This window comes from Sus scrofa, chromosome 8 (genome assembly GCF_000003025.6).
Source record: "Sus scrofa isolate TJ Tabasco breed Duroc chromosome 8, Sscrofa11.1, whole genome shotgun sequence".
Classification (NCBI taxonomy): domain Eukaryota; kingdom Metazoa; phylum Chordata; class Mammalia; order Artiodactyla; family Suidae; genus Sus; species Sus scrofa.
Genome location: NC_010450.4, coordinates 132,149,553 through 132,162,737, shown reverse-complemented (window position 1 = coordinate 132,162,737; position 13,185 = coordinate 132,149,553). Strand labels below are relative to the sequence as shown.

General features: G+C 37.6%; 1 protein-coding gene across 1 annotated transcript in view; it reads left to right on the top strand.

Moving 5' to 3' along the window:
- The window catches only part of PTPN13 (protein tyrosine phosphatase, non-receptor type 13), a 165,256-nt gene that overhangs the window by 37,688 nt on the left and 114,383 nt on the right, over nucleotides 1–13,185 (top strand). Inside the window, 1 exon segment of the mRNA XM_013979051.2 lies at nucleotides 3,982–4,069. Within this exon segment, the coding sequence (XP_013834505.2) occupies nucleotides 3,982–4,069 (88 nt within the window).

Below are 13,185 nucleotides of genomic sequence, written 5' to 3'. Positions count from 1 at the left end.
TTTCTCGTGAAGACTAGGAACAGGAGGTGAAATTCTTGTTCTGATGTTGTTTATTGGAAACAGTACTTAAACATTTAGAAGCCCAGCAGTTCCCGTCGTGGCTCAGCAGAAGGAATCTGACTAGTACGCCTGAGGACGCTGGTTTGATCCCTCGCCTTGCTTAGTGGGTTAAGGATCTGGCGTTGCCTTGAGCTGTTGTGTAGGCTGAAGCTGTAGCTCTGATTTGACCCCTATCTTCGGAGCCTCCATGTGCCACAGGGATGGCCCTAAAAAGACAAGAAAAAAAATTTTTGTAGAAGTCCAGGGCAATAATTTAGTCTCCTAGATTTTACAAGAATTAGTTGTTTGGTTTGTTTAGAACTTTATTCTAGCAAGTATCATAGAATCACAGCATGTCAGAGCTAAAAATATCTTCTTATCTCATTTCTTAACATCCCTCCCGTGAAGCATTCAGTAAGTGGGTCTGCTGTGAAAGTTGTGTGGACATGCAAAATGGGTTTTAGAATTATTTAAATTTCTTTTGCTTTATACTCTTTCTTGCCCACTTACTGGTCTGGACCTCTTGGGTATTCCCCAGACCCTCCCTGCCTTCTTCGGACATTGGCACCTACTGTGTAAGTTGCATGCATGCTTGTGTCCCTGCTAGGTTGTCCTAAGACTGGGACTCCGTCATTTTCTCTTTTGTCTTAGACGTGAAGAATCCCAAGACTGAAAGCTCTATATCCAACAGTCCCTCACCTGCATTTCTCAAGCCGTCTTCTATCCTGTTTGCCCTAGTTTGAACGCTCCTTGGATTTTGATATCTGATCGAGATCTAAACTTTATCTGCTCTTACCCTTTAGGTTATGGTGCCCAAGTCCCTCTCCTTGTGTAGACTTTGGGTAGATTTGCTACTGGCACACAGTGTCCTTGTTGGCTTCCTCTTAATGCGTCACCCCTAGGGATTTAGGTCTGCCATTTTAACCGGGATATCCTATGGTCGGCAGGAATATATCCAAATTTCACATGCTCTGCCACTATATAAGAAACAGGCTCATAGAGTCTTCTAGGTTAAGTGGTTTGTAAACTCTATCCCGTGGAGCCTTTGCGATTCTTTAGTAAGAATAGTGCAGGTAGTAGAGGCCAGTGAAGAGAATTCTTGTGCTTATTTCCCCTCCTCACCTAGAGCTGCTCCACTTTTATTTGATTTCTTTATATTCCTGTATGATTTTTATTTTGAACACAGGTAAAGATGCTAAAAACTTACGAAAGCCCTCTATTCAGACCAAAAGTTTCCTACATATTCTCAAATATGTCTTTGGATATTTTCACTGCAGCACTTCTCAGAGCCTTTAATATACTAGATTGTATGAATAACCTTCCAGAGGGACAGACATATGCATGAAACATTTCCCAAACTTTTCAGATATGCTCATAATACCAGTGTTTTGTAAAAACTCTCTCCGAGGAATGTTGTTCTCTACTGACTCCTTCACTTTATAATATATATATATAATTTCTTAAAGAAATTGAGATTCACAAAGCTTATAGGATTATATTTTCTGTTAATCAGTCAGGATTTAAAAGCTGTAAAGGTTGAGAATGCAAGGAATGACTACATTGAAAAATAGCACATTAAAATAGATCTTATAGACTAGACAGAAGGGAAGGGTAATCCAGGCAGAGTGAAGTAAACTTGGATAAATGCTGTGAAATGGGAAAGAGCAAGATGCTTGAGGAAGTGATAGGTCTGATACGGGATGTGTTGTGGGCTCTTTAGTGTGGAGAGAGGAATAGAGGGTCCGTTGGAATCAACATATAGAGAGCCCACCTTTCCATAGGTCAATTTCTAAGTAGAATTAATAGCCTTCTCCTCGTCTTTCCTTTGCTCTTGCTAGTCTCCCGGACATCACCAGATGTCTTTCTTTAGGTATTTGCTTTGTGCCCAGCACTGTGCTGAATGGCTTACGTGCTTGTTCACATTTATTCAGCGTAACAGTCCCAGGTTATAAGGGATAATTTCATCCTCATTTAGAGATAATGAAACTGAGGCTTAAAAGGATTAAATAACTTGCCCCTGGCCACACATATGGTAAATGACAGAGGTAGAATTAGAACTCGGATTTCTGACCCTAAGGCCATGCTGTTGGCCATTATGCTCCCTCTGAAGCTGCTGTTGCCTCCAGTAGCTGATAGAATAAATTAGTCTTTCACTCAGTGTGAAATTCATTTTAAGGGACCGTAATCCTGATTTACTTAAAATTAATTTGCATACAGCAAAAGTCAGTAGGCCAGTTTACTTGTCCTGGTTCTTCCACTGATTTAATCTTATAACACTTTTGACCTTAATTTTACTTATCTGTAAAGCAGGAATAATAGTACATCATGCACCCATGTTACTAAATAGCTATGAAGATAGTTATTCCAATGCTGATGAGCTGCTTCAAGGTCCTTAGAATTTTGCTTGCTATTTCTCCCTTTATTGTAATATGAGTATAATATATACCACATGAGGTTTTCTGAGATTAAATAACAAAGTACATAAAGCAGTTAACATAGCGCCTGCCTTATAGTAATTGCTCAGTAAGTGACAGGGTTTTTTATTTTTATTTTTTTGTCTTCTTAGGACTGCTCCCATGGCATATGGAGGTTCCCAGGCTCAGAGTCATATCAGAGCTGTAGCCTCTGGCCTACACCACAGCCACATCAACACCGCATCCTTAACCACTGAGCGAGGCCAGGGATCCAACCCTCATCCTCATGGATGCTAGTCAGATCCGTTTCCACTGAGCCACGATGGGAACTCTGGCAGCTGTTATTAATCGTGTCTTCTATAGATAGGAAGCATATATATACTCAAATACACTACCCTAAATGGATTTTAAATTCATGCTTAACCAAGTTTTACTAAAGGGGGAATATTAAAGAGTATGTGTCTGTGTGTTTATATAAATAGATATGTCTGCATGCGCTCAGTGCCAGATTTAAGTAACTTCTCCATTCTCTCTCCTTACATTTATTTCCTTACAATTATTCTGACTAATCATCTGAATAAACTCAGTGTTCTAATATTTCACCTCTTGTAATATTGATTTTGATCTAATTTGACATGATTTATTTATTTGTTTGTCTGTCTTTTTAGGGCCACTCTCATGGCATGTGAAAATTCCCAGGCTTGGGGTCCAATCAGCTACAGCTGCTGGCCTACCCCACAGCCACAGCCACGCCAGATCTGAACCACATCTGTGACCTACCCCACAGCTCACAGCAACGCCACTTGACCCACAGAACAGGGCCAGGGATCAAACCTGCATCCTCATAGATACTAGTTGGGTTCGTACTACTGAGCCATGACAGGAACTCGTGACATGCTTTATTTTAAATAAGTATCCTTGGTTGAAGTTATTAAAATTTAAGATTACTTAAACATTTTGTTCCAAAGAAGTCCCAAAAGAACACATTGATTTAAATTTAATTATCATCCCTCCATATGTCCATTTAGTTAAAGCATTTCTCAAATACAATTTCTGACAGGCAAAATCTAGAAAATTATTTTTAAAAATAATTTAAGTCAGTACCCTCAATGAATAGTTACTATCAGGAGAAAGCTTTATCATGCCAGAACCAATATAGTTTTAAAATTATACTCATACTTGAGAAATGAAAGTAGTTATCAGTTTGGAAAAAATACCACTTCAAGTTTATTGTTTTGAAATGGAACTCATTTTAACTACTTGAATTTGCTAATTTTGCTCCCTAGTTAGCAGATTACTCTTTGACAACTGTTTTCCTGCATTGCATTTCCAAAAGATGAAGTGGCCAGAACTAAGCTACATAAGTCTTATCCAAGGAATCTATATTAACAATAGCAACCATGGAGTGTTTTCTCTTGAAGATTACACTTCCCAAAAATTACCTACCTAGTGTCATTCTGTAGATAATTTCCATGAAAACAAAAGGGAGATTCTCTTGCCAACTTGACTTTTGATTACCTGTGTACAGACGGATCAGCTTTCCCGTAACAATGAACAGAAGCCTGATCGAAGCCAGGCTCTCCGAGACCGGCTGAGAGGAAAAGGATTACCCACAGGTAAGAAACATGAATAAGAAATGTTTAGGCTTTAACCTGTTGTTTCCTTTACAAAATCATACTTACCTCGCTTGGAGATCTGGTCATTGTAACAACAGTCATAACATGAGTGCGGAAACGGGAGGTGCTGAACAGCCGGGAGCTCTGGGCGTATTTATGTATAAATTCACAATAGCGATGCAGAACAGTGTTAATAATACAGTCACAACTTCCTCAGTAAATCATTTCTTTTGATGCTTAGTAAATCAAAACGGGTGAAGAGTTTTTCTATTTGCCAAGAGCATTACGTAGGTTTTATATAGTTATTGAGTTTTCAAGAAACAGAATAGAAATTCCAAACACATGAAATGAAGAAAAAATAAATTTTTACATGAAAACTTGTATTCGGCGTTCCCATCATGGCTCAGCAGAAGCGAATCTGACTAGCACCTGTGAGGATGCAGGTTTAATCCTGACCTTCCTCAGTGGGTTAAGGCTCCAGCATTGCCATGAGCTGTGGTGTAGATCACAGACACAGCTCAGATCTGGCGCGGCCAGTGGCTAGAGCTCCGATTCAGCCCTTAGCCTAGGAACCTCCATATGCCACAGGTACAGCCCTAAAAAGACTGAAAAAAAAAAGTGGTATTTCAGTGTTAATTTTCAAGTTATTTACTTATTTACTTGTTTATTTTTCTTTCATTTTTTTAATTTTTAAAAAATGTATTGGGGTATAGTTGACTCTTGGGGTTGTATTAGTTTCCGGTGTACAGCAAAGTGAATTGGTTATACATGTAGATATATCCATTCTTTTTCCCCTTATAGGTTATTACAGATTATCGAGTAGATTTCCCTGAGCTATACAGGAGGTTCTTACTAATAATCTGTTTTACACAGTAGTGTGTACGGGTTATTTCTCTTCTCCCAGTTCTCTCTTCCCCCTCCACGGTTTCCCCCATGGTAACCTAAAGATTGCTTTTGAAATCTGTTTCTTCTCTGTCCATATAAGTTCTTTTGTATCATTTTTTATTGGATTCTACCTATAAGTGATGTCATATGGTATTTGTCTTTGACTGACTTCAGTCAGTATGATAAATGCTAGGTCCATCCATATGGCTGCAAATGGCATTATTTCATTCTTGTCATGGCTGAGTAATATTCATTGTATGTGTATACCACAACTTCTTTAACGGTTCCTCTGTTGATGGACATTTAGGTTGTTACCATGTCTTGGCTGTTGTAAATAGTGCGGCAGTAAACATTGGGGTGCATGTATCTTTCCGAGTCAAGGTTTTCTCTGGATGTATGCTCAGGAATGGGATTGCTGGATCATATAGCAGTTCTATATTTATTTTTAAGGAACCTCCATACTGTTCTCTGCAGCGATTGTGCCAATACATTCCCACCAATAGTGGAGGAGGGCTCTCTTTTCTCCACGCCCTCTCCAGCATTTATTGTTTTTAGTCTCCTTCAGGATGGCCATTCTGACAGGTGCCCAGTGTGGGGTGACCCCTCGTCATTTGAGAATTGTTCCTCACATCGTTGGGAATCCCTCGTTATTATTTCTCTAATAATGATGAGTGAGTTGAGCACCATTTTATGTGTTTTATGGCTATCTGTCTGTCTTCTTTGGAGAAATATCTATGTAGATCTCCTGCCCATTTTTTGATTGGGTTGTATGATTTTTTGGTTATAAAGCTGCATGAAATGTTTGTATGCTTTGGAGATTAATACTTTGTCAGTTGCTGCATTTGCAAGTGTTTTCTCCCATTCTGTGTGTTATCTTTTCATTTTGTTTATGGATTCCTTTGCTCTGCAAAAGCTTTTAAGTTTAATTAGGTCCCATTGGTTAATTTTTTTTTTTTTTACATTATTCTAGGAGATGGATCAAACAAGATATTGCTAGAATTTATGTCAAAGAATGTTTCTGCCTTTGTTTTCCTCTAGGAGTTTTATAGTGTCTGGCCTTACATTTCCTGAAGCCATTTTGAGTTTATTTTTGTGTATGGTGTTGAGAATGCTCTGATTTCATTCTTTTTCAAGTAGCTGTCCAGCTGTCCCAGCACCACTTATTCAAGAGACTCCCTCCTGCATTGCATATTCTCACCTCTCTTGTCATAGATTAATTCACCATAGGCGCTTGGGTTCAAGCTTGGCTTATTTATAAAATGAACTTTCATTTTTGCTTATTTCTATTCTCTTTAGTTCTTATCAATTAATATTGATAATTATGCTATCTAAACATTAACAAAAATACTTTTGGGGTGAAATATTTTATTGTCTTTAATTTTACAGCTGGGGATAAGTAAATGTAAATACTGCTTAAACATTCTAATAGAGCATTCTAATTGATATAGTCAGGTTAAAAAATTTAAATGCTTAACTATTTAGACAATCAGAGCACAGCTATGTTCTTTAAAAACCTTTGAAAAATTCTCATGGTGAAAACTCAATACAGACATTTGATTCTCTGGACCAAACATTTTGCAGAATTCAGAACTCTCTTGTCTGAGAGGGAAAAATGTGCTCTAAGCTCGTGTACTGCTTAACTTAAGAAGTCAAGGAAAGCAATAAAGATTCTGCTGTGTAGCACAGGGAACTCTATCTGATTACTTGTGATGGAACATGATGGAGGATAATGTGAGATAGAGAATGTCTGTGGATGTATGGCTGGTCGCTTTGCTGCGCAGCAGAAATGGACAGAACATTGGAAGTCAACTATAATAAAAAAAAAAAAAAAAAAAAAAAAAAAAAAAAAAAAAAAAAAAAAAAAAAAAAAAAAAATTTTAAAAGAGAAGCAATAAAGTTGTTTCTAATGGAGTGATTCTGTACCAGTGCAGTTAAGTGTCTGTTTTTGGTACTTTGATTTTACTTACTGTGAATGAGGATTATTTTTCTAAAAAGGAAACTTAGTTTTCATATCACCAGTGTAATCAGTATGGACAGTCTCCAATTCAGTAGCAATTTTCTGTACACTTCATATGGTGGGACTGAGAGGGAAGGGGAAGAATGGGAAGAGGCCATAGAGCCCATACCAGAACTAATATATTTATTATTAGTTGATACGCGGATCCAAAAAAAAGGAAGAAGGCAGACTTTGTTTAACTTAGTTTTTTCAGTGCCTCAATGGCAATTTAAAAAATATCTTTAACCCTTTCTTGTTTCCTTGCTGTACTTATATCCTCATACATGTAGATACACCTTCCTCTCACAAGTAAGAATCTGTCTCATCTTAAAATGATACTAAGATATGATACGGTGTGAATCTTGGTGCCAAGCGTAGTTAACACTTTGTTAATCCATCACATTTTTAGTCCATCCCTCGCTTTAGAACTGAATGAGTCTTTTTTAAGGAGACACAATGAATACTTTAATACGTAAACATTAGATTTAAAGGAAGTGATTTCTGCTTCTCTTATTTATCATCTTTCTATTTCTGCCTCCTCCTTCTCTCTCCTTTTATCTTCCTCTCTTCCTTATTCTCTTTCCTGTTCTGTTTTCATAGTTCCCTTCTGTCATCTCCTGCTGTCATTAGGTGGCCGTGTGATGAAATTACTTGTTACTTGTTAACTTAGTAAATATAAGGTATAGTATTGAATTTTTTTTGTCTTTTTTGACTTTTTTTTAGGGCCACACCCGCAGCATGTGGAAGTTCCCAGGCTAGGAGTCTAATTGAGCTGTAGCTGCCAGCCTACACCACAGTCACAGCAACACCAGATCCGAGCTGCCTCTACAACCTACACCACAGCTCATGGCAGAGCCAGATCCTTAACCTACTGAGCGAGGCCAGGAATCGAACCCACAACCTCATGGTTCCTAGTTGGATTCGTTTCCACTGTGCCACGACGGGAACTCCTGGTTATTAATTTTTAAAGATCGTTTTCTTTAAAAATAAAAAATGTTCCTCTGTATATGAGACCCCCACTCTATCCCTATTCATCATGAATCTATAGAATCTAAAGAAAAAGATCACTCTGCTATATTTAGTTTTATCAATTTTTTTTTTTTTTTTTTTTTTTTGTCTTTCTAGGGCCATACCTACAGCACATGAAGGTTCCCAGGCTAGGGGTCGAATCAGAGCTATAGCCACCAGCCTACACCACAGCCACAGCCACAGCCAATGCCAGATCTGAGCCGTGTCTGTGACCTACACTGCAACTCATAGCAAAGCCGGATCCTTAACCCACTGATCAAGGCCAGGGATCGGACCTGCATCCTCGTGGATACTAGTCAGGTTCGTTAACTACTGAGCCATGATGGAAACTCCAGTTTACAAATTTTAAAGACTAGTAAGTGTTACTTGGTTTAGATTGTATTTCTTTCTTACTGTAACAGACATGAATTTTACATAACATTTTAGAGGTAGCAGCAGAGATGGAACTGAATGTATACCAACTCTATAACATACTTTAAATAGCAGGTTATTTACTTATAATTTACATACATACTTTTTTTGTTTTGCTTTATTTTTATTTATATATATTTTTAAGCCATATACAAATTAAGCTTTCTGGACACGTAGGGGACATACAGAGTTTTCCCCATCCTAGAATAGGGAAAACCTATTGTATTGAATAATCACATTAGTTTTTGTAGGTTTTAATGGGTGTTTGTTGATTGAATGGGTATGAAAAAAGTTATATAAAAGTACTACATTTAATAATGTTTGTAATACAATTTTAATTTTTCTAAAAAGAAATATGTGAGACTCCATGATTTTTTTTTTGATAACCTATTTTAATTGTAAGTTTTGTGTAAAGTAAAACAAATAAACTGTAGTTCATCATCTTGGCTCATATTATTAGACTGTTTTCTTATTACAGCGACAAATAGAAGTTTTAAACCAAATTGTTAATGACTTTTATTTGTGACTTTGTTTTTATAGCATTAAGACTTAGTATTGTTGTCTGATAGTGCTGCAGAATTCTTGACTAATAGACTGTCCAAATGCAGATAATCTAGAGTGACTGTAGTAACTTAAGAAAATTAACAGGAGTTTTTAAATAGACTGTCCCTTGGTTTTCTTCTCTAGTCACCCTTTCTTTATGGGAGAATCAGGTTTACCCAGTATCTAAACTCAACAGAATTTGTAAGGTATTAGAATTTATCACTCGAGTAAACCTAAATTAGTTTCTCTAATTTGAGGTCGAATTAGAGGTCCTTAACTTGGGGATCAAACATAATGGAAGAGGATTCCTCTCTCACCCCAGTTGTACTAAAAGGCTCTTTTCATTTGTCTTTAGCAAGTTTAAAAAAACCCAGCTCACGGCCAGAATTAAGATGCAGACTATTTACAGACATGACCAGACAGAAGCAATTAGGAGCATACGTTAATATATGTCAGTGGCATACATTAATATAAATATAAATATTAATTAATAGTATTAATATTAATTAATATAAATATAAATATAAATAATATAAATATAAATAATTAAAACAATTACCTTCTGAGAAGAAATTTCTTCTAGGACACTGGTGTCACTTTGGAGCAGGGCCAGTTCTTAACTGTCAGTGGTCACTTACAGCAAAGCAACATTGTCATACTACCTTAGTAATAAAGCATTTGATACAGACCAACCTAAAACCTTTATGTGTGATAGCTTTAGTTCATTTAGGCTCCTGAGCAGTTTTCAATAAGTAAAATATCTAGATGAGCAGTGAGATACAGAATTAGATTGAAAGAAGTAAGCAACTTTAGGAATCATGCCTTTATCTAAGTGATTTGATTCTGCACCTAAAACTTAATAAAATTTTTTTCTATGAATAAATGACCTTAAAATGTCTCTTCTTGTGTCTTACCTCTGAGATCTGTTGTAGAAACTAAGGCCTAAACTAGCGGGCTGCGTGCCCCAACTCTGTCATTTAATGCTGCAAATGCTGATGAAATGGCTTGGCTGAGCAGAGAGGAATCAAACATTTCCTGCCAGGCTTAAGGTGGAAACCTACACCGTGACCAGATCGGTATGATAGTGCTTTAGAACTGGGCATGTTGATAATATCCTGTTTCTTTTGTCACATGCTTGAACACATGTGTGACGACAGACGGGGAATTGAGGAGCCTGTAATACTGAAATGTCTGTTTTTGAAGCCAGCTTCTGTGGTGCATTTTTGTGTCTGGGGGGAAGATGAAGATACACCATGAAGGATAATGTTAATCACAAACAACAAAAGTAGTTAAAACAATGCGCTTTACAGGAAGGTTTTTTCAGTTTAATGTAATAAATGGAATGTGTTCTATTGCGAAGACGCTTTGTGGTCTTAAAATCTTTTATTTATAGCTCTTCACAGTTTGTTTATTGCTCACCATTTACTTTCTTCTTCTTCTTTTTAGGGCTGCACCCAAGGCATATGAAAATTCCCAGGCTGAGCTTGATTTGGAGCTGCAGCTGCTGGTCTATGCCACAGCCACAGCAGCAACAATACCAGATCCTAGCCACATCTGCAACCTATACTGCAGCCCACAGCAACCCCAGATCCTTAACCCACTGAGCGGGCCAGGGATTGAACCTGCATCCTCATGGATACTAGTCGGGTTTGCAGCCGCTGTGCCACAATGAGAACTCTGCCATTTACTTTTTAGAAAACTGTGCTCTCTCCAAAAGGAAAGCGTTTATAGTTTCATTTTAAATTTGAATACTTTTTGTGTGTAATCTAATGTTTTCTATAAATTGTCTCTGAACTCAAAACATCCTCAAAAGGTGGAAAATCTACCAATAGTCACTGCTTATTCTCTTTGGAATAATTTGATTTTTTAAATTATAGAATCTAAAACTTTTGTAGGTGATGTTTTGATTTCTGGTTTTGTTATTTTTCTCTCAAAAGAACTTAATTTCTCCCTCAGTAGATAATCCTATACTGAGGAAAATAAAGCAGAAAAAAAAAAGAACTAAAATTTCCCACTTTTCGTTGCCCTTATTGAGAAGAACTCATAATAGTCCATATAGGTTAGTTCATCTCTAAGAAGAGGGCGTAACCAATTATAGTCACACTTTTGTAGATAAAGGAAGTGAAAAACAGAAATTAACTGGCTTGCCCAAGCTCTTGGATTGAATGATAAAGCTAGACTTAAAACCTGTTTTTTGACAGTAATCTTTCTGGTAGATTTTTCTGCCTAAATTGACTTTAAAAAGTTTCAAAAGTTATGTAAAAGTTCCCATCATGGCTCAGTGGTTAATGAACCCTACTAGTATCCATGAGGACGTGGATTTGATCCCTGGCCTCGATCAGTGGGTTAAGAATATGGCGTTGCCGTAAGCTGTGGTGTAGGTTGCAGACACAGCTCGGATCTGGTGTGGCTGTGGCTGTGGCATAGGCTGGCAGCTGTAGCTCCGATTCGACTCCTAGCCTGGAAACCTCCATATGCTGCAGGTGTGGGCCTAAAAAGACAAAAGACCAAAAAAGTTATGTGACCAATTGATTCTATAAGCATTTGCATTCTTTTGGAATCTCTTTAATTAGGAACTGGAAATATAAAAACAAGTAAGACATGGTCCCTCTGTCATTGTTCCAGTTGGAGGTAGGGCTAGGAATGAGGAGATGAGTAGGAGTGATGACAGATACATAATATAATGGATAATTTTAATTTAGGGAGATGTCTTCACAGAGGTCCAGCAGCTCTATGAGTTTAAGTGAAGGAGCCTAACTCTTTCAGGATGGGGGAATATTCGTGGAAGGCTCCACCTGAAATCTCTTAAAGAGTAGCTCCAGTGGCATTGCTTTCAGAAATACTAGTAGTTTATTTTCTTGTGATCAAAATGAGGAGTGAGCATAGCTATTAGATATACTTAATTAAAGAGTTCAGTGCTGTTTATTGCCTGTTTGATAAAGTAATTATAATAACCTGGGCATACATTTAGAAAGATTTGGAGAGCAGTTGAAGAAACTATATTTTGTCTAGTCTCAAATATGGTTATAGCTGGGTGGCACTGGCATGAACAGTCCATGGTTTTCACTGGTCTATGAGACTTTACACATGTAATAAATGGGCCTGGAATTCCATGTTTCTCCTCATCATATAGCCACATTCTCTATTTGAATTCTCATTTCGAGTTCCCAGATGAGTAAAAAAATTGTTCCTAGTGCTTTACCAACATAAAGCAACCCTGATACTATGTTGCTATGTATGAGGCCATCTGTGTTTTATCAGCCTGTGAAGTGTTAGGCAATTATTTATTTCGTTGCATAGTTGGCATCAGAGAACATCACTGACTTGACAAAATACATTGCGACTCCTGCCAGGTAGGAATATGTGATTTAGGAATAGTATGTTTGTAATGAACTGAAATCCACCTCTCTGTGTCCCTGCCTAAAGACGTGTCTCCTTTTTCCTCCAAAACGCAAACAAATGCAGGCCAGAAGATCCACTGGAGAAGGCCCGTAGCCCAAAGCATCTCTTTCCCTCCATTTCCTTTGTCTTCCTTCAAAAAGTCATCCACACTCAGTTTCCCCTTGTAAAGATTTTGTGTTTTGTGGCTCTTTCGATTTTACCTTAGCTCAGCTTTGACAAGTACATACTTATCACGCTAAATCTTGTTTCGCACCTCAGCAACTTTTTATTCCTTCCCATTTTCCTGAAGAGTATTTCTGCCACCTCTCCCAGCTCCCCATTTTTTACTCCTCTTCCTACGTCACCATTCCTTTCTTTATCCTGTTTGCTACTAGAAGAGACCTTATTGTGGTTCAAAATGATCCTTTATCAGTAATAGTCAGGAAATTTTGTTAGCTATCATAATGTGCTTTTCAAACATATAGAGCAAGCTGAGCCATAGGTAAATGTGGCATATCTTGTAGAAACAAGGAAGTTAGCGCAATTTTTTTTTTTTTTTTTTTTTTTTTTTTTTTTTTTGCTTTTTAGGGCCACACCTGCAGCATATGGAAGTTCCCAGGCTAGGGGTCAAATCAGAGCTGCAGCTGCTGGCCTGTGCCACAGCCACAGTAACACAGGACCCAAACTGTGAGTTCATGGCAACACCGGATGGCAACCCACTGAGCCAGGCCAAGGATTGAACCTGCATCCTCATGGATACTGATTGGATTCATTTCCACTGTGCCACAGCAGGAACTCCAGTGCAAACTTTTAAATTATTTTTATTACAATTTTGTACTATCCTACAGAATTTAAAGTATGATAACTTTCT